This window comes from Apteryx rowi, unplaced genomic scaffold, assembly GCF_003343035.1.
Source record: "Apteryx rowi isolate R43461 unplaced genomic scaffold, aptRow1 scaffold_250, whole genome shotgun sequence".
NCBI lineage: Eukaryota > Metazoa > Chordata > Aves > Apterygiformes > Apterygidae > Apteryx > Apteryx rowi.
In genome coordinates, this window is record NW_020448864.1 from 1,191,274 (window position 1) to 1,217,058 (window position 25,785).

The following is a 25,785-nucleotide window of genomic DNA, read 5'->3' on the forward strand; positions in this document are numbered from 1 at the left end:
TTTCAGAATACGAAATGATTCTAGATGGATTATGTCTCAAAATTTGGAGGATTGTTTCCAATATCCCCGATCAGCAGACATCCATTATTTACTTATTTATTGAGCACTCAGCATGTAACACACAGTCAAATCACACACTTAACTGCTAGAAAAAATAAGCCAGTCTGGTTAGGCATCCGCATAAAGTATTGCAAACATGTACAAAGAAGTGCTATACCCTATCATGTTTGTAGTAGCATTCCTGTGACACTTGAGATAGATAGATTTTATCACAAACAATGTTTTAAGCAGCTTATTAAAGCCTCCAACCTAAAAGCATCCTCAAGTGGAAGACTTGTCAAAGAATACTATTTTTATTGTTTATGTATTTAAGAATTGCATAAACTTATAACTTTTTATAATGTTATAACCATCAGCTCATCTACCATATCTTTATACCAGAATCCAAGAACCTCTCCCTGCTCTATCTATACAAAAAGTGTCTTTGAAAGACTTGGCCATTGAACATCTATCCTGCTTAATTCTATCAACTAAGGTTGACATTATCTTTCCATCTTTCACAGAATTTTCAAAATTCCAAGAACAGGTCCCATCAGAATGCTTCTAAGTGAAGCACTCATAAGCAGATGATCTCCAGGAAGATAGCACATAAAAGTTTAAGAAGTGAATTTCATCTTTAACCTCTTTCAAAGGAGCTAATCCTACTTCAGAGCCCAGCTATATCAGGCTGCATACTGGGAAATTCTGTAAAATTCAGGAATGAGAGTAGTAGTCCAGAAGCACCATGAAAGTTACTTCAAGCACAAAAAAATGCTCAAGAAATTCATGAGCTTTTGGAATAACCATGTCAGTTGGTCCACACAGACAAGATGCACATGATCTCATCTGCTCTCTTTGTGTATCTCCATCTCTGTTAAATACAGAAAAACTTCCACTGCAGTCCCAGATTCCTTCCTCCCCCAGCAGAGGGGAAGATTGTCTAGAAATTGTTACATTTTTCCATTCCCCAAAAATATGCATATGAATCATTTATATTTGTGACTGAAAAACTAGATAACTACAGATACGTGACTTCTGAAATAAATTCTCCTCAATATGAGTACTCAAAAGTGTTCTGATTAACAATATTCGGTCAAATAAGAAGCTTTTAATTATGTTTTTAATTAATTATTGATGCTTAAATACAGATGTTCATAAGAAAAATGTTTTGTATTAACTATATGATACCATCAGAAAAGTCATATCTGTTTCCATTGTGAAGTTTATTCAAATTAGAAAAAAGTTACTAAGTATTTCACAATTCACATGCATAAACTCAAACATTACAGCCCAAAAAGTATTGATTTCTTTTCAGTCTTATATTAAGGCTTTCAGGAATTTCACCTAGGCAAACAAATATCTGGATTTAAAAAAAAGAAACAAAATAGACAGACCATAATTCATTTAAGTTTTATTTCTGTTAACAAATATGATCAAAGTGAGTCCTGGTAGTATGCAGTTGCATTCTTTATCTTTTCAGTAGTGTATAGCTGATAGGAGTCAAAGTGATCGGGAAAGAAAATTTATCTTCAGCAAAAGTTTTCTTCAACAGTGTCTGGATTTGGAGTGCTGAATAAGCCATTGTAATGTTATGTCTGCCAAGATAAATAAAACAAAATGAAAAACTGAACAGCTTATTTGCAGAGTGTAAAGGGACAATAGAACACCAGCAGGTCAATACAATTAAAAAAAAAAAAAAAGCAAAACCAGAAACCACAGGTTTTCATTCACACTTAATTAAAAATTAATTGCTTAAGACACCAGTTTTTTTTTTATTGCTGTTGTTGTTTTTTTGTTTGGTTTTAAATTATGTGCATTTTGTATTCCTGAAACATGATGACTGACATTAAGTTCTCTAAACCACAGATCAAGAACAGCTGAAAAAGGAAAGATTTAAGATGACCATAAAAAAAGAACTTTAAAATTCAAACTATAATGAAATAAAGTGTGAGACAAAGGTCAGAATACATGATCAGAAGTGAAGAGAAGGGCAAGCATCTGACAAAGCATTAAGAAGTCATTTAGGTAGAATGTAGGAGTCCAAGGTCTCTAAAAAACATGCAACATTGGATTAAAATTTAACAGCTGAAGTCATTACCTCTCCTGATACAACCTAATGTGTTGGGCTAAAAACTGGAGCAGTTTACAGACTGATTCATGAGCAGATAAGATGTTTTTGCCTCAAGGCAGTAACATCTGTCAGGAATGTAGGAAGGATGTCAAGGGGCAGCAAAAACTTCAGCCCTCAAATCTAAATTTGCTGCCACATGTCTGTCCTAAGTTCAAGAGAGTACTCTAGGAATTTCCTACCAGACCAGCTTAGGTACTGAGATTTCAGACAAAAGCATCCCATGTCACCTAAAGCAGAGCTAATAACCATATACTGTTCTTCCTCAGACAGTGTCTCAGGACACAGAAACCTGGCAGCTTTACACCTACATCTCTTGATGAGTCCAGTTCACTTGCAGTTTGCACTGAAAAATGACTATCTCATATGACTGCATTGACATCAAACAAAAATTCAGAGGAAGAGCTCCTACCCTGCTCCTTAAAAGCCTAGTAGTTACATCACTTTAATAAGCTGAATAAATTTAGTTTTTCATTATAAAATATATTTGCCAGTCCTTTGATCTCCCCAGATTCTTGCCTGAGCTAGTTTTTCAAGGTCTTCCTTGACCTTGTCACAGTACTCTAGTAATGCTCAAGATAGTTCCAAATAACATGTGATATAAGCAGTCTGTACCCATTTGCTGTTTCCTTGTGCAAGGAAATTCAGGAAGCAGATTAGCCCTTTTAGGCACAATGTTGCACTGGAAGATAAATTCACTGATTCTCAATTAGGACTGGCTTTCTTCTCATTTCCATTCCCACTGTTTCCCATTCAGCTGAGTTCTACAGAGCTGACTAGCTCTTACAGCGAGTTTGGTTTCCTCAGGAAGAGGCTATAAATAAATATTACCAGGCTGTAATCCTCCCATCTAGCACCACTTGTCTTAGCAGTATATGGGAAAAAGGGTGGGAGAGAGGCAGCGCGCCTCCAGCCAACTGCTGGCGCAGCCTGTGCCTCAGGCCGACTCAGGAGTCCCAGCCATTACTGCTCTCCATCCCTTTGTCCTCAGTAGCTCGAAGCCAGCACTGAGTTCTTCGCCTGGTAGCCAGAAAAGGGAAAGGGAAAACATGAAAGAGAAAAGGGACAGAAAGGCAAAGAAAAGATGAAAAAGAGAGAGAGAGAGAGAGAAGGGAAAGAACAAAGGACAGATGGGAGGAGACAACTGCATGGGGCTTTTATATGTCCTTACCAACTTCAGAATAAATTTTGCACCTCTCTGGTACCGCAGGGACACTAGTCCCTCAGCTTGAGAAACACCACCATACAGTCACATGAATGTGACTACTTATAGTAAGGCCTACTTATAAAGTAAAATCATGTATGGAGATGCATTAAACATCACCTAAAATTGGAAGGCTGTCATATCTATATACCAATTCTTGAAAAGAAACATAGTTTTTGTGATGGATTCAATTACTTTGTTTTTTTATACAATGCTTTTCCAAAGGCATCTGTCAAATTAATTTCATAACTTCTTGCAGAACTAAATCACCCTATGAATGACTTATCTATATGCCTTCTAGTCCTTCTAAATTACATATAATTGTATATAAAAACAAATGATTGAATGTAATACTTGCGACAAAATCTTTCACATAAAATTGAGATTTTCTCTTACATACAGGAGTTAGATATCCAATTCTCTCTCTCTTTTTTTTTTTTTTAATCTGATCAGTGGTGTGAAGTATACACTAATGATGCTGTAAAAAGAAGCAGCAGCTTACCTATGTTATCCTTCTCTTTACAGGAAATAGAATAGCAACAGATTTCTCTGTCTTGAATAGCTGAAAGGTTTCTACAAAAAGAAAATTTCATTAAGTAGTGTTACACCTCCACAAAAGCTGACCACAGAAATTTCCATTAAATTACATCTTTTCTCTTTTTTATTCAGTGGGTTCAGTTCTACTCTCTGATATTCAATTTAAAAAGAATACACTATTGCATACAACAAAAACATTTTTTAAATTATAAAGATTTAAAGGCTATAAAGTCATTTCAAAAAAAATTCAAATTTCTCATTTAGTCACTGTAATATAGAAAGATAGAAAAAAGTAGGAATCCATGAGCTGAAAATAACATTTTGTAGTGGTAACTGGGTAATGGTGCCTTGTCTTAGCAACCATCTTTTATCCTTTTGTATTAGAATTCAAAGTTTTTACATGCACTAACTCTTATACTGAAACAACAATATTCAGATGAGCACAGCATTAATCTTCAGGAAGTTCATTATACCATACACAGCTTAAAGGTATCAGATCAGATTCCTACTGAAAGGATGCTTCTATCTATAGGAAGAAACTACATCTTAATTAACTTTTGTTTCTTTCTGTGAATTCTTGCACCCCCTCAAAGTTTATGAACACTTCACTATTTTTTTCATTTATTTATCCTCCTCCAAGTCATGTAAACATGCAGGAAGCAGATTTTATTCCTGGTGAAGATGGAGAACAGACATACTGAAAAGGGAAGAGTCTTAAGATCACATAGGAGACACTTGAGTAAAAAAGGGAACAAAATGGCCTCTTAAGTCCCAGTTTAGTTGCTTAGCCATCAAACTATCCTTTCCTACTTAAACTTCTTCACTTCACTTCCTACTGATTAAAATTATGTCAGTTGAGGCACAGAAACCTATTCTGCAAAATTATTGCTATACTAGCCATTTTTGCATAAATGTATATTTCCCTTACAAAATGCCTCAATTTAAGTTAGTTTCAGTAATCTGTAAGAATTTGCTTTGGATACATGCCAAAAATATTTGAATTGCTTAAATTTACAGACAGTGGTTTCAATTGATTCTGTTCTAATGCCATTCAAGCATTAAACTGCCACTACAATGTACTCTGAGAAGTGTAAGTGAGGCTATTACTCTCAATAGCAGTTGCATCTTCAGTGATGGGAAAACAGGATATCTGAAACAACTCTATACAACTGAAACAATAATCAAGAGAGGTTCAATTTTACTGCAGTCAGTTATCAGCCTAGGGTGCTATTTCAACTGCCAGCAGAGCTCAAAGCGGAATATCTGAGAACATAAAATGGAATCTGTTATCACTGGCTATTGCCATAGACTACCAATGATTTTCTCGTATGTATTGACTTTCAGAGTGCCTCAGCTTTTTACACAAGCCAGATACTTACAATTTCTCAATTAGCTGCTTTTCATCCAGTGCACCTGGGAGGTCTCTTTTATTTCCAAGGACTAACACCTAAAAGAAAGAATTCCTATTCATTGAAAATCCAGGAGCAATAAAAGTTTATTTTTGTCTTTAACCATTGGCATTCTTTTGGATCTTGCAGCCAAATATTTAAAACACAATAGCTGACACTTTCAAAATTACCAGTGATTGTGGGAACAGACTAGAAGTCCTCCCACCCAGTCTGTGTTAGATGCTGAGTTTCCATCCTCTGAAAAGTGGATCCATCCAATCACCTGAGGGTGCATTAGTATGTCAGCTTGGATCACAAACCCACTTTGGAAGTCAATCTCACAACTGTCCCCACTTAATCTGTTTTGGATCACTTTATGGGATGGTGTCAGATTGCATAAACTGGATTCCTTTTGCATGAAACTAAACCTGAAGGAGAGCATGAACCACTGCACTCAGATCACCAGCAGACACTCAATCTGCACAACCAAGTTAAAGCTCATCCAAAGTAAGCACCCCACAAATATACAGAGTAGAGGCTGGGTCCTCAAGACCACCTGATTCTCTCTACAGTCCCCCTCCTATTTTGCCCACCCACCTCTTAATGTAGACATAGTCCACAGGCAGGCATCCAAACCATAAATCACCCAAACACCAGCTACTGACTGATTCCTCTACTACTCCTTACAGCACCCATAGTAGAAATCAGAAAGGCTGCCATTAGGAGTTAAGATGGAGAAATAAGAAAAGTTTACTGAACAGATGCTGGGACTAAAAGTTCCTAAATGATACTCAAGGCCTCAAGTATAAATAAAGGTCAGATGAATGAGTTGCATACACTCTAAGTAAGTAATGGAAGGTTTTACTAATTATGATTGCATTATTGTCTTCCATATGTGTAACAACTCTGAGTCAAAGTCATGATTGTTCCGTATTTCCCATAGATCCAGAACACGTTAAAACTCATTGCTTATCCTCTCAGCTTAATAAAGGTACCTTAAAATCTATAATGCCAAAATCTAAGTACAATAAATTAAAGGAAGTTCAATACTAGTTACTACCAATGAAATAATATTAAGTAAAAAAATACATTACTGAACCTTGGAAATAACCATACCTGTCAAGCTGGGCAATTGGAATGTGATATTATGAAGTATAAAAGGAAAAGAGCTTAGTTAAGTACTTCTGAAGATATTAGAGACCTATCGTGCCAGGAAGGGACAGAGAGAAGTAAAACAGGATGTGAGAGCAGAACAACAGAAAGACAACATCACCCTCCATCAATGGCCTGAATGTAGGCTTCTGTAGGATTTGTTCAATAACATATACTTAATACATAAAAATACAATAACAGCAAACCTTACAAAAAAGATGGGGAATCCCTTGAAAAATTCTCCTTCAAGAAAGGGTGTATTTGCTTAACTTTATTCGCATAATGACTTGATGTTAGCCATCTGTCTACTCTTCCTCAGCTGACTTCAAGCATCTCCACTGGCCAAAGTTCCAAATATTTGCTTACAAAATTAAGGGTCAAGCAAGAGCTATAAATTTTTGAGTATCTTTCCTGACTGACCATATACCATTTTTTTCTTTCTTATGATCAAAGGTGTGAACCCTCGTTTGGTGATATCAGCATCAAAGATCAATGATGCTAACCAGACTGACTCATACTAGATCTAAGACAGCAGATTATAATTAATCAAACAATATCAGATTTCCACCTCCCTAATTCCTCACTAGAATTTCAGTAGGACACACTATTCCTTGACAAAATGAAGATCCTACTTGAGAACAGACATATTTTTGCATTTTTTCCCACATATTTTTAGTTTGAAAAACTAAAAAGTCAAGAAAAAGTCAAGAGACAGAAACAGTCAAGTTCTTTCATGTCCTCTGGAAGCAGAGGAGACTATTTGATGTTAGTGTCTGCTAACCTTCAGAAAGACGAAACTCACATGCCTTAAGATACTGCCACAAATGTATCTGGGTCACTGGTTCAAACCCAGTCAACAAGGGGACTGACTGGAAGTAATTACTATCTGATAATGCCACATGTGAAAATGAATTTGTTCCAAATCTATTCTGACCTTTACACTGGAAAATGTACAAACACACTGCAGCACTGATAAGTTGCTGAGTATTGTGAAAAAATGTCACAACAATTTTTGTAATAAGACAGCTCAGTGTATCAAGGTTGCATCACATTTAAGCTAGGATTTTCAAAAGAGTCCAGGAGAACCAATTCATCAGGATTTAGGCTACAGAATCTATATTCATGTAAGAACAATAAAAAAATCAAAATACTTACTGGAATTCCATGCAATTGTGGCTTGTCTATCAAATTGTGTAGCTCATTCTTTGAAGCTTCTACTTTTTCCAAGTCTGCTGCATCTACCATGTAACTACAATGAAAAAATAGTTATTTATGGTTTTGTCCATTACTTATAGAAAGCTGCACTAAAATATCTGAAATGTGACAAATGTGTTCTCATTGACAACAGCATTAAAATACTCCTGAGTTCTATAAGCTATGCATTTATTAATACAGGAGAATGCACAATTAAACACGGGTGGTGGGAAAAAATGGCCTAGAACAGTGTTTGGAACTTGCAGGTTATATACCTGAGTTTGCCGGATGTGTAAAATGTTCTATTTGTATTGCATTGAGTCTTTTTATTGAATGGTTTGTCAGATGTAAGCATATTATTACAGACTTTTCTAGGAACAATCTTATTTATTGTCAGGATATTTTCAGTACTATAATCTAACAGCATCACGGTTAAGGGCAAATGGATGGAAGCTTGGACGCTATTAAATATACCTGTATCTGCATCTATAGCTGGTAATGGGAAACAACAAAAATATTTCAAGTGTAGGAAATAATTTTCTGCCAACTGGATAATGTAACAGGTCTCCTTTGTTCTTCATCCAGACTCCAATGAAGTCAGAACAAGTCATTCTAATGTGTCAATCTCACATTCAATAAAGTGTGCAAAAACATTCTCCTCACCTCCTACACCTAGGAGTTATCATCAAGTTAAGCTAAACATCTCACAGTAAGAGAAAAGAAGCATGACTAAGAAAAGGGCAAGTGATGAAGGTGGACAGGGATAAAAGCATATCAATATTAATATATATTTTAAAATGCATTTTGTATGTAGATACACTGGAGAACTTACACAACTGCATTGACTCCTCTGCAATAACGCTCCCACATGCTTCGAAATCTTGGCTGCCCTCCAATGTCCCATACCTGCAAGAGGTAAAAACAAAAACAACTGCCATCCTCAAAACTTTTTAAGTTATTTTGAACTACGTAGTACTGACAGAGATACCTACATTACAACAGAAATCTTACATACAATGTCGGGTGTATTTACACTGCCTAAATGTAGGTATTTTAGAAAGTGACTGTCTTTGGAGATTGCTCTCCTCAGCTCCTTCCAGTCTGAGTGAGACAGATTCATTCACCAGGCAAGTCAGCCCTGTGACTTTAACAGCATCAAATGTCCATTTGGAGAGGTCTACCTTTTTCCACTGACTGCAAAGAAAGACTAGGGAGGCCAGACTAACTCAGACACCGAAGTGAAGTCTATGAATATACAGTCTAATACCCACAAATAGCATCATTGTAAGAAAACAGTTATTAAGTTGCATTTTTAATGGGCCTAGGGAGATCTGAGATAAGAATGCACCAGGCCTTCAGTGGGATAAAGAAAGATCTTAAGTAAATAAAGAGTTGGTTAGAGAGCAGAGCAAGTCCGAGTAAAGGATGATATAGTCTAGTGACTCCAACACCTTCACAGCTCTCCCATTTGTTCATCAAATGTGCTTTAAAAGACACATGGATTAGCTGATCAGAACCAGAAAGGAAACAGTAGTGTAGGATAGGCCTGAAGTGATTAATCAGTGAATCTCATGGAAAGGGAGCTCAAATTCTGCTTGGAATTATATAAAGCTCCAATCCTGCAAATATTTATGTATGCTCTTAGTGTCTGGCAATCCCACTGAATTCCTTTATACTGAAGTGCTAGCACATTATTTTTCTCTACAGGGGTTACTTATTCTTCTTTCGCCTGCAAAAATTCAGTATTTTGGATAGATGAGAATAAACTTTACAGTTTATGAAGTCAGTGTGAACCAAAACTGTCTCCAAGATCAAAATACCAAAGCAAGGATATAAATCCTGCAAGCAAGGTTAGAGCTCTTGAAGCTATATCCAAAGAGCTATGTTACAGGTTACACGCCTATTAAAATAGTGATGAATATTCAAAACAAAGGGAACATATTTGTTATCATGTCAAGGACAAAGAGAAATAATTACTTCTTATTTCAAGCAGATTTTGCTATCAAAGCAATAGGCTTTATATACCAAAAGTAGGAGGCATATCCATTATAGCACAAATTGGATTTGGAAGTAACATACACAGGAGCAAAAGTTTATGCCTTCCTAATTTCCTTAAAAGTTGTTTTCATATTTATACTTTCTAAATTCAAATATATTAAAGCTGCTGTGGCAATAAAGACTCGCACAATAGAGTTAGACTTAACAGACCCTTGGGATTAGGTCTTTTTCAACTACTGCGGACTATTTTTTTTATTCCACAGTCCATAAATCATATTTATGTATCAATTTCTCTGTCATTTTCAACACCTTAGGTTCATATTTTAGAATGAAATATTTCCCAATTCACCATTAAAATCATTCGCTGATTGATATCTTACTGATCCTTCTGGCATAAAATTAATATACCACATAAATGTAAATTGCCTTTGATCCTCTTTATAAGATTAAGAGTTATACACATTAAAGAGAGCAGAGTGAACTTCTGAACATGAACTGGATATCAATTATTATCTGCACTGACACCTGAGGGACTGTTTCAAAAGTCTTAATAAAATAAACCATTTATTTTTAAAGCTTGAAAGAGATGAGTACACAGTTCAATACTATGGCTAGATGAGAAACCTCACACCAACACTAATCGTTCCAATAACTCATCAGGACCTTGAAATTATCAGTAACCATCTGGTGCACATCTGTGCCTCTGGAAAAAGGAACCAAGTTATTTTCTTGGTAGATCAGAAGAAGAAGAAAGAAGGGGAAAGAGGGCAGGGATGTATAGTATTAAGATTAGATTTTCAGAGACTGATAGTGATTATTCCTTGTAGCCAGAAAAATCTCCAAGATGATGTGGCTTGGACTAACCACAAAATAAATGAGATAAAGAAATATTGGTTTTGTGCTTGTTTGATGATATATTGTATCTATACTATATTAGAGTGCATTGCAGAATAAGTATTATTCTCATTAGGAGAAAGAGTCACCTTGAAACAATAGAAAGATAAGTCATTTCCAGTCAGTTTCCCTAATAATGCTTACAGCTATTCATTAAAGTACGGCATGAAAGACACAAAATAGACTAAGTGTTCTTAATAGTGCTTGGAACTCAGTTAATATCAATATGTTCAGTTAAAATTATCTGAAATGGGGAAGGAAAATAAATTGATGACATAAGAAACATTTCCTCACCTCCTTCCCTATCAAAGTGATTCCAGGATTAACTTTCTTATACTTTTTATCATATTGAATAGCCTACAACAGTTAGCTACTTTATTCAAAACACAAATCTCTGCCCTAAACAATTTTCAATCTAAATGACTGAACAGACAGAACTGTGAGAATACCAGATGCACCCCAGAAGGAAAGGCCTTAGTGTTACAGATCTTTTCCTGCATGGGACTTGCATGCTTTTGTACATCACTTGTTTTTGTATCACAGTATTTAACACACAGGTAAAAGTATATTCTGGGTGTGAACTGGGAGAGGGGGTAGAACTTAACAGCAGAGTATACAGCTAGCTATAAAAGGAAAAGTTCATTTTGTCTGGATTGTTTTAAAAATACACTCGATTTCAAATTGCTCCCATGGCTTTTGTTGGTCCCTCAGGAACAACATTTTCACAATACTTTATAGGTAATTTTACCTCTAGATGACCAGCTGATCTTAAGAACCAGAAAATGCCCACAGAATGACTATCATACAGGAAGAAAGTTCTGGTTTCTTTGCTAACCAATGGTATTGTCTCAGAGGAGATTAAAACCTCAAGGAGTTGTTTTTTAGGCTAAATCTCAAAGGCACACATCTTATTCCTATTGCATTTTATAAATCACTGTTTTATTCACTCCTGTCTATTTCTGTTGAGCAGTAATTCTTACCATGCTTGCAGGTCTACATTCTCATAAAGTAATGCAATGTTTTAATTTGTAAACTAGATTAATCTCTATAGTTTGGAGTAACCATTTAACACAGCACTTATCTGTTAAATCAAATTCTTCTAAGACGGGAATCTCTGAATATGCCTCTTGTTCAATTTCCACACTTCATGTGGCTCCAAAGCTCCTTCCTAAGACTGCAGCTATCAGTTATTTTTAAGAAGCAAATCTTTTTCTTTTGCACAGAGGCATATCATGACAGTTGAGCAAAATTGTAGTTGGGGGAATATGTTCAAAGGTTTTTGAAAGTTTTCAGTTACAAGAGGGCTTATTAACACCCTAGCTGTGTTTCTTTTAGCTAGCATGTATTGTGCGAGGGCTTGACAATTAATGAGAAAGTTGCAGGAAGGGAAAAGTAGTATTTTCTAGATGTTAGTTTTTCTTTTTTTTTTTCCAGGCATTCTGGGTAAGATTTATCTTGGTGACTGTGATGTCTACAACGAGGCATTTGTATCTAGACGTCAATGTGTGGGTTCAGTATCTAAGATCCCACTGTAGTCAGTGAAGTCTAGACAGCTGTTCAGCTGACCAGATGGAGATGTCTTCTTTAGGATGACAGAATTATGCTCTAGGCTCTGTTGACAGTACTGACTAGATCCCCACTGTTAAGGGAGCTTAACCCTCATGCTGACATAGAGCTATTTATATTCAGGCATCTTAATCTGCAAGCTGAATCTGACACTACATATCCTTGAACTCAGAAATGTATCTTTCTGATTGGAAGTATAAAATAAAATATCAGCCATAAAACCTTAAGTCCTGAACAAATAGGTGAGGAAATCCTAAACACAGGGAAACGTTTGGTCAGAACAGTATTTGTTCTAACACTTTAAATGTAGCACCAGCAATGCCTGACATCATGTTGTACACAGACAAGCACATGTTCTGACACACAACTGAAGAGCTAGTACATAGACAGTAAACACGCTCATAACATTCAAAGCCAACTCAAATGGATGAAGTCAGGCAGTGACTTTAAAGTACAGGCTTCATCTCTCCCAGCTTCAGCTACCTAAAATGTAGGCATCTAATCCAAGTGACTAAGATCTCTCTACGGTTACTGAAGAGCTCTGTGGGCACCTACAGCAGGAAATGATTGCATCCACCTTGCATATCAGGTGACTCATTCCTGCAAAGCACCCACTGTGCTTCAAAGAATGTAGTTTAGACAACCAGCTCAGGCTAGTTTCTTTATTTCTGCCGGAGGTAGGGGAGACAAATCCTAAATAGTCCTAAAAATCCTAAATAAATTATCACAGAGTGGAATCTTCATTGAGTAATGGTCAGCTTCCTTGTCTAATAAATGGGAAGAATAAAAAGAGCTAAATCAAATAACCTTATAAATGTTCATAAATTGTCCTGTGGATACAAAACTAGCATACTTGTAGAACTAGTCATGTAACCTATGAGGGAAGTTACAATATCCCAGTAGATCTGTTAATTGCACTTCTTATTTATGTATCAACCCATATTTGTCAAATACCTTTACAGTTGCTCTCAGAGCTGAAAAAAGTAATTTGCGTGGCCACATTTTCTGCAGGCAATACTTCCCAGGACACTATGTTCTTTGAAATCAGTCTTGTCCCTTTAAAAAACTCTGCTGGTATTCCTAACTGGTGCTAAAGCCCAAATTTTAAATATTTTGGCAATTAGGTATTTTATTTTAGTCATTTCAGACAGAAAAAAAAACTTATATGCATATTCATGTAGATTATAATTATTTAATTTAATCATAATACTTTCATTAAAGAACTCAAAGAAAGACATAGACTTGGGACACAAAATGGCTGAATATTTTCAGTTCCTGAAAACAGGCTCAGAGACATTTTAATGGAAGGGGTTACTTCTCAACCATCAGGCCATCTTTAGCATTTTATCAGAAACACAGCACACAATGTCAGAAGGATCAACAGCTGGATTTCAAATAGGATACAAAAGCTAATTCTGTTCTCAGTGACCATTTCTGAATCTAGTGCTGTTTATATCCACACTGTGTTCTAAGGAAGAGCAGAAAAGCACCAAGGAGCTCAGGTTTTAAGACAAAACTGTAACCCCTCAATTAAGATGCAACACACCTCTCAACACACAGAGCCAATCCATCCTAGTCTCAGCATTGTGTCTTCCCTCAAGTAGAAAGCCCTGATTCTGCGCGATCACCTGTAACCCTTTGTACCTTTTCACATGATCAAGAGCCACTCTCCAAACATCAAATTCCAAGAGATTCTGGTGAAGCTAGGCATATAGCAGGTATAAGACATGGGCAGAACTTGTATTTGGTAGACTGACAGCAAGGAGACCAAAGGCAAGGCCACCGCTAGCTCAAACAACCAATCAATAACTACTGTAGTGATTATTAATTTCGTTTGTCCTTGAAGAACATATACCCATGAAAGTAAAAATGAATCTTCACTCGAGCAGAGAAAAGCCAGTGGGATGCTCAACAATGCATATGCTGGGAAAAGGTACTGTTGTGTTGGCAGATTAGAAAGGAAAAGAACATTCTGCCATGCTAATTTAAACCCACAGAGCAGCTCCCTAGGACTCTTCTCGTGCGTTCTTCATGCCCTCTGCCAGTCAGGTCTGAATTGTCCTGACATATTCTCAACATTTATCAATGAGGCAAAGCTGCTGAGAGAGCTAATCAAGGGCAGCATTTATGGATCCCAGGTGTCCTGACAGGCTGTTGGAATAAAACATGTGTTTATATAAGTTGCAGATAACTTCAAGCTGAGAGTGGATAAAAATTCTAAACTATCTGGACCAGTTACAGGAACAGTCTGAAATAAAGAAGCCGAAATTTAATACATGCAAGTTTAAGTGCTATATTTAGGCTGAAGAAACAAAACGCACAAAACCAAAATGGTAATAACTAGGCAGAGATACAGAAAAAAAGGCTCTCGAGCATTTCACAAGCTAAATATGTGTCAACAGTGTTATACTGCTGCAAATTTTACATCAGCATGTACTAACGGAAGCATCCTATGTATGACTTTGGAAGTATTTACTGTATCATCCTCAGTTTCAGTGAGGCTCCTGTACTGCATGGAGCATTAGACTACAGAAAAGAGGCAGACAAATTTGAAAAAGTCCAAATCAGAAAAAAGGGTGAGAAAAGATTTTGGAAATATGACCTATAAGAGGGGAAAAAAAAGAGAAAACACAATGTTTCAAAGACTTGCAAAAGAGGCAGCGTTCTTTATGGCCACCAGATACAGAACAGAAGAAAAAAGCAGCTCAATTTATGACAATGACAGCTCGTATCAGATATTAGCAAAAAGCTTTCTAACACTTAGAGTGAAAGAACATGGTACAAAACAAGGGATATTGTGGAACCTTCTTCATGGAAGAACAAATTTTCAAGAACCAATTATTCAAGTAATAATTGATTCACATCAAAGCATATGGTTTAGACGGTTTTGTGAGATCAACTCTTACTCTCCATCCATTTTTAGTGGTCTTCTCAGTTACTTTGAATAAATAATTAAACATTCAACACTGCCTGTCCTGACTCTGGACACTGGCCTCTGGCTCATGTATGTGCCCCGATCCCTGTAGACTTTTCCATCTAATGCATTATCTTGTCTCACATTCTCTTCAAAGCACAGTTCCCAGCAAAGACACAGTCTCCAAAGCTGCTCTTGCCTAAACGTCAGATGGAAAGGTGCTTTAATACTTTTCCTTCTGCTTCTTTAAATCACTAGCATACTGAGTATTTCTTCTACCTCAGCCACTTTTTAACCCTCCTTTAACTCCTTTTCACAGAATCACAGAACTGTTGTGATTGGAAGAGATGTCTGGACATCGTTCACTCCAACCCCTCTGGTCAAAGCAGGGTCAGCTACAGCAGATTACTCAGGACCTTGTGCGGTTGGGTTTTTAATAACTCCAAGAACGGAAACTCCTGTCTGGGCAAGCTGTTCCAACAATGCTTGATCACCTTCAAAGTAAAAAAGCTTTTTCTTATGTTTAAATGGAATTTCCTGTATTTCAGTTTGTGCCCATTGTCTCTTGTCCTTTCATCATATACCCTGAGAAGAGTCTAGCTTTGTCGTCTTCACTCCCCCCACGAGGTGTTTATATACATAGATAATATCCCCCCAAGCCTTCTCTTCTACAGGCTAAACAATTCCAGCTCCCTCAGCCTCTCCTCATCTGAAAAATGCTCAAGTCCCTTCATCATCTTTGTGGTCCTTCGCCAGACTTGCTCCAGTAAGTCCACATCTTTCTTTTACTGGGAAGCCCAGAAATGGGGATGGTATTCCAGAAGTAGTCTGGAGAAGGGATCACCTCCCTCAAATTGCTGGTTAGCTCTTCTAATGCAGTCCAGGATGCCCTTGGCCTCCTTTACCAAAAGGGCATACTGCTTGTTCATGATCAACTTTATGTCCACCAGGACACACTGCGTCCTCTTCTGCAAAGCTGCCTTCCAGCCAGTCAGTCCCCAGCCTGTACTCATGAAAGGGGTGCTTCCTCCCCAGCTGCAGGACTTTGCATTTCCCTTTTGTAAACCTCATGAGACTCCTGTTGGCTCATTTCTCCAGATTGTCAATGTCTTTCTGAATGGCAGCACAACCATTTGGTCTATCAACCACTTCTCCCAAGTTTGCCTCGTCTGCAAATTTGTGGAGGGTGCACTCTGTCCCATCGTCCAGGTCATTAATGAAGATGTTAACCCTTCATCCAGTATCAACCCTTAGTATATATCGCTAGTGACTGACCTCCACCTGGGCTTTGTGCTGTTGATCACAATCCCTTGAGCCCAGCAGTACAATCTTTCTTAACTCCCAATTATAAATCACTGGGATACCCCACATAAATTCTTCTTTATAGAAATTACCATGTTTTGACTTTACATCAGCCCAGGTATAGTACGGCCTTTTTAGAGAGATGCAAACCAGCATCTGCTGAAAGACTGCTGGAGCTAGTACAGGCAGCATGCACAGGGGCTGGAATTACTGCATGACATGCAAGATTGTGACATGACAGGTGAGATTTTTATAACTTGCTGAACAGCAGGACGAAGCATTAAAAAGCAGGATGGTTTTGACTCTGTCAGGATGTTTAACAGTGACAACTGAAGAGGAAGAAGTGCAGCAATGGAGGAAACTGGAGAAGAACGCATAGGGCTGTGATCCTCCTCCTCCTTTCTGTCCCAGCAGAGCAAATAGTAAGTAACAAGAAGGGCTGCTGGGCTTGGCTTCCCCCTCCAGCTCGCTCATGTGCTCAGCACAGCCCAGCCTGAAGAGGAGCTGACCTCTAATGGTCACAGCTGCATCCACAGTCCAACCTCTGCAGCCTGAGCCCCCCAGAGCACTGGTCCCTCCAGGCTGCAATATCCGGGGGGAGTGTGGAAACTGTCTGGAAGTGCCATTTCAAGGGAGTAACCTTAAAACAAAGTGCAAGAGCAAGGAAAAGGAAGTTGATCCATCACCTGTGTGTGTTAATGTCCTATGTTGGTCTACTTCTTTTTTACATCTGAAACTATTCCAAGACCATCATTCTGAGAATCAAAGGTTGACTAGTTGGAGTTTCACAATCATTTAAAATAAGTTATCTATGTATGTCTTCTGAGGCTCTAGAAAGTTGGTATGTTAAAAAAAACATGTTTTAGGAATAATTTTCTTGCTTACTGAACAGAAATTAAAGCCAGGGAACCTCATCAAAGCAAAACTATAATTAATACGGAGCTAATCCAAAAATAGAGCAACCCAATCAAAATCAAATCACCATGTGAAGAACAAAACTGTACAGAAATTAAAACTTCAAAATAATTCAGTCATAGAATAAAACAACCAATTATTTGTGAGAAAAAAAAGTGAGAGCCATCAGTTTGGTTATGAACTCCATCAAAATAGTTTTAACAGATACACAAATTGGAGTATGTTAGATATTTTGATGCCGGAAATCATCTTATTATTTAATATCTCAAGCACAGACTCAAAATCTATAAAGTTTTCTGCTTAGATTTCAAATGGTGTATGGTCAGGTCTTTCCCCTTTGCCTCCTTTTTCTTTGGAAATAGTAGGTGACAGGCTTTATAAAATACATTGACAAGGCAAAGTCTGACAATTCATTCCTAAAGCTGACAGGTTTACTTTTCTGATCATGCCCAACTTTGATTAGAGAGCATATGAAATAGGCATCTTCTTACAAATTGTACAGGCCAGCTCAGATCCCTGTTTTTCTCTCAGTGTAATTCATGAAAATACTCATATACACAGGCATGCCAGTGACCATACTATTATACTCTATTAGAGACTAAATATGACAATAAATGTGCTAGCTTATGAAAACAGCTGCAAAAATAGGAAGAAAGTAAAGATTATGGGCTCCACAGTTTTAATATTCTTCTGGAATTTTAATGGAATCTGGAGATAAAATTGTAGTCAAGAAACCAGATGGTGGATGCTGCACTAGCATAGCACCTTTTTCTTAGTGGCCTTTTCTCTTTTTTTCTCATGGCAAAAGAGATAAAATATTATCATCACCTGTTGGTGTTGCAAATTTGTCCCCCTAAGGTGATCAGTCTTGGTCTTCAAGAATGTCATGTTTTCCCTCGGTGACTTTTTTGACCCAGATGGTTTCTCAGCCTTGCTCTTACAGCAAGTTTAATTGCTTCTGTTTGGCAGTGTCCCCTGAGACCTTTCAAAAAGGTCAAATGTAAGACATATCTGCTTACCATGAAGATCATTCCTGACATATTTGAAGGACTTCATAGGTTTAGTAAAATAATGTTTTAGCCAGGAATTTTAATAACAGCTGATATTTGGGTATCATAGGATTTGCCTGCTTGAGAAAGGTAACCTGCTTTGTTGAGATAAAAAGGTTACAGAAAATTTCACTCTAAATCCTAGCTAACTAGACTGCAAATAGCTCATTGAAGCTTTCCGGCAAGAGGCATCTCCCTCAGCATTCTCCAGTCTTCAACTTGTCAACAAATGATGACATTCTTCTTACAGTAAAATAATTTAGGAACCTTTGTTTAGCAGTTAGGCTATAAGATTTTAACAGCTTATCTAGATACAGGAACAGTGACTTACAAGGGTTTCATCTTGACAGGCTTTTAAGGTAAAAAGCTTTCATCTTGACAGGCTTTTAAGGTAAAAAGCGTGCATCTATATACAAGAACTACATTTTCCTAAACTTACCACAAATGTATACTGTTCTAGCAGAGATACCATGAGAACTAGTTGGGATAAACTATTTGCCTATGCAGTTTGGTTTTCAAATCCAACATCTTTTAGAATCTAGTTAACATATTAATGTATCTTAGTATTATCCTCTAATTCCCACAGACTGTATTTTAGAACTTTTCATATAATATGACTTTTGAGATCAAAGTGTAAAACAAGGCACAGTTCCATACATCCCCACAGAAACTCACACATCTCCTCCCTGCAGCAAGTCCTCTCCTTGCAATATCACCTGGGTAAACAACTCCAGTACAAACTTACTAGTCATTTTCCTCATCTACTTGAATTATCCCATCTCAGAAATGCTTTATTTTGAAAAATGTTTACTTGTAAGTGACCTTGGTTTGTCTAGCTGAATGAACCATCAACAGCCTTCTCAGTTTTCTCCATGTCTAGCAATTCTATAGCAGCACCAGTATAGCACCCCAGCTGCTCTTATGTTTCCTTTACATCAACTCTAAATCATGGCCTTATTGTATCTAGTCCAAAGACAGACAGTGAAGGAACTGAAAGGAAATTCTTACTCCAATGGGTTATTTATGAACTATGGCTGCATATGGTAACTATTGTATTGACTGTGCTATCTGTGGACTTCTTTGATCAGGAAGGCAAGGCAGATGAAACGAAAAGTCTATGAAACTTATGTTTAGGAATAATTAAAATGGAGAAGAATCCTCTCCTAGATAAACTGGGAAGCATTGCTAGAGCTCAAGCGGAAGGCACTGGCTCAGTACAAATACACTTTTTTGAAAGACTAGTGAATGCTCTGGCAGTAGGACAAAGAACTTCTGCATGCCTGAAAGAATGATAAGAAAAAAATTACTTCCCGGAGTAAATGAACACTTAAGACAGTTTGACTACTTAAACTGAAATAGCTTCTGCTTGTGGGTATGCATTAGGTCCTTCATATCACAATGCTAATCACAATTTTGTCACTGGTCCAGCATTCATCAATGTAAAGAGGCCAAGAAAGTATAGGATGGCCGTGGGATGCATCTGAATTTGTAAGGCAGTATCTCTGAAGTTCTTGTTGTAAATATGCTTTCTTGATTTGCTCTCATAGCTAGCATACATGTTCACTTGTGTATAGTAACTAGAATCTTGGGGAGAAAAATCTATACAAAAAAAAAACCCTATACATCAATCAGAGTGTTCTTCTGATATCAATAATGTCCATTGACTTCTCCATAAATTCTCTTTCATAACTAATAGGAATCATGAATTAAACATAAGAATTAGAAAAGCTTAAAAATATCCAAAGTTCATAAATCCTAACAATACAGCATTAAACATTTATTTCTAAAAAATGCTGTCACTGATTCATCTGAATCCACCATCAGTTTGTGCATGCATACTGAACACACAATTTTGGTAGCCTTCTAACAACAGGCTGTGTTAGCTGTGCTTCGAAGTTTGTAGATACCAAGGTGGAAGGATGAAGGAAAGCTTAATTTTTCTCACTAAATGGATAGGTTGCTTTCTTCCTGTCCATACTCCATGTGCTAAGGAAATAAAATGTAGTTTTGCAGCTATTTAAGTCTATCCAGGTTGCCCTGAAATGGGTAGTTTTGCCTGTGCCATACTCCGCTTTCACCCATGGTGGCGGTACCAGCAATCATACAGCTGTTTGAGAAGCACACTAGCTAGGTGTGCTTCTAGGAAGCAAGCTATCTTTTTTTTTTTTTTTTTTTTTTTTAAGAGGTTGTTTTCAGCTAGATCACCTCGCTGATCTGATCCCTACTTAGCCGTGTGATCACTAGTGCTGATGGAAAAGGGTCAATAGGGTGCTCAGCCAGGACCGAGGTAGAATGTGCAATCTCACCCGGTGGTTTGCTTAAGTTGACTGACATCTCACCTTTAGTCTACGCCACCCTCACTAGGCTGGCCTAATTCCCTTTTACGTTACCCAGAAAGTACACTTGGTTTGTCCCCAAGGTCAAGAAGATCATTCTAGGATTTAGAAGTGCTAGCATGGGCAGAAAAGTAGGTGTGGAGAAAGGATATTTTGTGACTTTTTGAAAAGAGGGGCTGACTTTCCTTTACAAGAAAGAGAAAATGTTTTTGAAAGCAGAATGTGGACCCCCAAAGGAAAAATATTCAGAAGCTTTGATTTTGGTTAAAAAGGCATTATTTTGGGAGAAGATAAACAGGAATGTAAAAAGCTGCTGTTATGCTTAAGTATGTTCTTTGTACAATGGACTTCAACTCTTTGCTCAGCAACACGTGGCTGGTTGTTGAGACATACAGAAGAGGAACCCAAGGCTAGAATTTCTTTCTTTCCTCCCCCCCACCATTTACTGACAAACTCAGTTCTGGACTAAGTGAGGACATTTGTTGCTTCTCTTGAAGGGGTAGGAGCAGATACTTTGAGGTGTTTAGGGTTTGGCATTTGTGCATATACTCAAATGGACAGGGTACAAAGAAAATGGGGAGCAGCAGTTGGGAACATTTGTTGAGGAGAGGCTAATGAAGAGGGAAACTAATACATAAGAAAGACAAGACAGCTGTTTGCAACGCAGTATACCTTAGTGATATACAGCATAAATATTGCCTATTGCAATCAAAAGAGATGCTCCTGTATATTGAAATTTCCCCTTATCAACCTTACCTTACACATAGTATAAACACTACCACAAGCAAAGCTGGCCACAGAGAAATGAACCAACAGATATGAGGGACAGCTAGGATGATGCTCTATGCACTGTAAATACAGGTGAAAGACAGTGACCAGGTGTTAAACTTCATCACTGATGAAACTGTATGTGACTTTTCACCAGTTTTAAACACAGCATTCACCAGAATCAGGACAGAAAGCATCATGAAATAAGTGTCCATTTACAATGAAAAGCTGCATAATTGTTACCCAGAAGAATGTGCATCTTGTGCAATATTTCTTCTTTCTTCTCAAAGAGCAGTTCAGTTACCATTTACTCTTCTGATTCCTGGGTCCCCTCCAAAAATTGAGCAGTAATTTGGTTTATCTTCCACTGGGTGACTTTAAGCCTGCAATGGTGTACACTTTATGATTCTTTCTGACCTTTTCCACTGCCCTAAAAGCAGTGGAAAAGGTCAGAAAGTGGCTTTGTGCTATCCAGCATTATATGGGACTGGTTGCAAGAACTAGTTTTGAGAGGCTTTTAATTCTGGTCACCTTATGTTTTTCCAGATAAAGTGCAACCGATGCAGGCCTATTTACACTGACATCTAAGTTCCAGAGAGATGCCTGTTGTGTAAAGTAATGCTAGTCTTGACTAGCTAGTCCGGGAGATATACTCCAAAGATTAAATGGATTTCATTACCTTCCATGCATGGTGCCATTAGTTCCTACATATTTGCCTCATACTTGGCAGCAGTACATGAATATAATAAGGGTTTGCAAGACACACTACCAGTAGTGAATTCCATGAAAAAAGGTGCTGAAAAAGTTGATCTTTGGGAACAAACTACACAACAGAGAGCCACTGCACACTCACATTTGTAGGTGTTAATGGTTCAAGCAGCTCCCTGTCCATCCCTGAAGAATTTACAAAAGATTAAAAAAAAAAAGACAAAAATTCCTTCCATTTCTATATAAAGAAAGTCTGTATAAAGTGGGGGTGTCCTCTCAAAATTTCAGAAGCTTCTCTCCTATAACTCTCACAGGATGTACTTTTCTTGCTACTATATATTTTAATAGAAGCATAATGGAGGTACAATTATTTATATTTAAAACATTAAATTGCTAATACACAAAAGTTGCTCGTTTTGGCTATAAAAAAAAGCATTCCTTATTGAAATTTTTTGTATCCTATGAGGACACATTTTTTATTTCAAAAAAAGAGTTTGGTCAGTTTGTACTGAATTTTGCACTGATCATCATATGATAGTCCTTTTTTTTTTTTTTTTTTAAACACATGATCATACACACCCTCTATATTGAAAAGAAGTTTAGGCTTCCATCAATCATTTACCTTTTAGGAAATGCCTGAGATAAAAATACAAGTGCAACCGTATTTTGCCTTCTTGCTCACCTGCTTTGTGATGAGAGTAAGGTCCAGATTGCCTCCCAAACCCAGGCTCTAACTGTGCACTTAAAGACTATTACAGTGCTTAAGTACAAAGTCACAAAATTGAGGTTACAAAGCCAATAATGATTTCCCCCTGCCATTCCCTACCCTTACTGTGGGCCTAGTCTTAAGATGTTCACTACAGCTTTTGTCTTTCTACTATGAAATTAAATTTCATGGGAAATTAAAATCAGACCAGAGCATGGGTAGTGTTAGAGTTTTTATTTCAGCCAAACCTGATGGGCATTTTAAGAAGGTGTATAGGAAGGAGGGTTCAGGGTGAAGAGAGGAAATAGTTGAATAACATGAGACATTTCATTTGGACAGATTTAAAAGACTGGCTGAAAATATTAAGTTGTTACATCTTTTCTAAAAAAAGTGACAAAATCTTTCAAATGTTATTGATTAGGCACTCTAATATGCAAGTGATTGTAGAGGAAGATATTCTACAAGCTTGCAACACAGAAGTAGATACACAATTGAAATGTACAGTTTAAGGCCCTATTGTCATGAAAAATTCTGAAACAGTATACTAAGATACTCAGACCAAAGGAAGAACAAACAGATATGCATTCACAGTATCTATACGGTCATTTTAAGTTTGGCTGATTTTAGTTCAACTTTAACACCTCCCAAGCAAGAGAAATCATTTATTCCTTTTACCACCCCTTTACATGCTCATGGTTTAGAGGGACTGAGTAGATAGCTAGAAAAGGTTTACATTCACATTAGAGGTTACTTCAGAAAATCCTTCCTAGGTTCAGGAATTATACCAGTCTAGAGGGAAAAGAACATTTTTAGAACTGAGGGAGAAAGGAGGGAAAAAGAAGGAAAAGAAAGACTCAGGGAAAAGTAGAGGTAAAAGCAAAAACCTGTATTCATTTCACCTAATTTTAGATAAAAGTTAGGAAACTGATCTAAGCTAATTAGCTAGTCTCCCTTCATAATCAAACAAGAGAGAGCAGTAATGCTAAAGAAGTGATTTATCCTTATTTTGAACTCCTATGACATGAATCACAACCACACTACCAGCATCTATATCCCTCTGTAGGCCTAAGAGATGGTGCCCCAACAATTGACTTATATTACATGTTCTGTTTCTGGAGAGCTAATGTTATGTGAGCTAAATTTCACCTTCCACTGAGATGCCTGAGTCACTTCAGATTTCATTTACAGTTGTGAGAAAGAGAGTGGGGGGGGGGGCAGCTCCAGGAGGCAGCTCAGCTCCCCTAATATCCCAGAATTTTATGACCTCTAACCTGAAAGAGTACAACTCAGCTGCGTGACACAGATATCATTAAAACAAATAGATTAATACAGCACAGAAATATAAGTCTACATGCTTAGAAAAGTTACAGTTTTTGAACTAAAAAAACCTGATAAACAAGCTATCATCTTGAACTTGTCTGCTTCCCCCTCCCCATTGTTTCAATAAACTGGGGAAGGGGGGTCACTTTTCAGTATAATTTGTGCATTTGGCAGTACTGTGTGTAGTCAGCATTACTTCCCCTTTTCCTGTCAAATAAATGTATCCCACCTTTCATACAGCAAGAGGATACAATATAAATTGTTGAACATACACAAAGATTTGACTGAAAAGATGCATAAGAAGACAAAACAAGGCCAGGTATACAAAATATTGCAAATTATTAATTTGGATATTTTTCTTTAATAATTGGTAATTATTAGATTAATGTCTTCCAGTTAAAGCAAATATACTTACTTTTGATTCCTTGATCTTATTGACTAGAATTCTTATACAAAATGGATCTCTGAATAATGACTATTAAAAAGAATATTCCCTGTTAATTTTTAGAAATACAAAAAGGAAGAATAACTTCACTCAGTAACTGATTATCTTCCCTGAACCTACTGAATTCTACATTTTCACACTTCCAGTTGAAATAACTTTATTTTTTATAGTTATTCACTGTGTATTAATTCAAACATGCACACTTACCTTTATGGTAACATTTCCTTTTGTTATTTTTCTCATATTGAAGCCTACCGTAGGAATCATATCTTCTGTGAACTGCCCTGACTAGAATACAAAAAAAAATGTATTATAAAATAATTAATAAAGAGCAGATAAGTTTCTCATTTGCAACCTACATATTTTATTTTACAATGTAGTAAAAAAAAAAAAAAAAATTTTCTGCAAGAGCATTGGCTAGCACTTCAATTAATGCATTGTCATGCCAAGGAAGACAGTTCATTTCAGTTTCTTTAAATGATCTTTTATTCTCCTCAGTGACAAAGATCACCCGAGAAATCACAAGACTTCGGATAATTTTTCATCAGATGCTTGAGCTAACCAGAAAGCAGCTTTGTCAAAATACAATAAAACTGACAACACGAGGGTTTTTCCCTATAGTTTCTCATCACTGCTACCAGTGGTTTAACTCCAAATGCAGCTAATGGTGAAAGAATACTCAATCTAGAAAGTACTAAGTGCGGTCCCTTTCTGTCTGAGTAGATGACAGCAGAAAACTCCCACTGCTAAAGCTAAGAGTAAGATGGAAAGTAAGCACTGGATGGAAAATAAGATGGATAGTAAATAAATACTGAAAAGTATTTTTCCAGTAAGATGGAAGAATATAAGGAACTAACTCAGCACACCCTAAACCCAAAGGAAGTGTCAGATGTCTTCCATCATTAAAAGAAATATTTCTACAAGATAGCAACTTATTGTCAGGACAACGGGAACCTTACAAAAAACCACCCACTGTAGAAGACAGCTTTTAAGGAAAAAGTTGAAGCCCAGCAGAAGATTACTCGTTACTCATTGTTTCCTTCTTCCTTTTCAAAATGTATCATTACTAAAATATTGTATCTCACTAGGAGCAGCACACCAAGATATGTAGAAGGTCACTTAACAGTTATGTCTACACTGAGGGCTAGGAACTCTCTGTAAGGTACACAGTAGTCCTGGTTTTCCAGTCATCCAGAAAGGAGGAGAGGGGGACCTTTTGGAC

At 37.1% G+C, this 25,785-nt stretch overlaps 1 protein-coding gene across 1 annotated transcript; it reads right to left on the reverse strand.

The window, feature by feature from the left end:
• Positions 1 to 1,435: 1,435 nt before the first annotated feature.
• Positions 1,436 to 24,846, reverse strand: LOC112966628 (ADP-ribosylation factor-like protein 8A). Its single transcript, XM_026066953.1, has 6 exons — positions 24,771 to 24,846; positions 8,475 to 8,548; positions 7,604 to 7,697; positions 5,288 to 5,355; positions 3,874 to 3,944; positions 1,436 to 1,634 (listed from the first exon to the last, which is right to left on the reverse strand). Exons 1-6 carry the CDS (start codon positions 24,828 to 24,830, stop codon positions 1,585 to 1,587), a joined length of 417 nt encoding a protein of 138 aa, XP_025922738.1. The 5' UTR covers positions 24,831 to 24,846; the 3' UTR covers positions 1,436 to 1,584.
• Between the last annotated feature and the right edge of the window lie 939 nt (positions 24,847 to 25,785).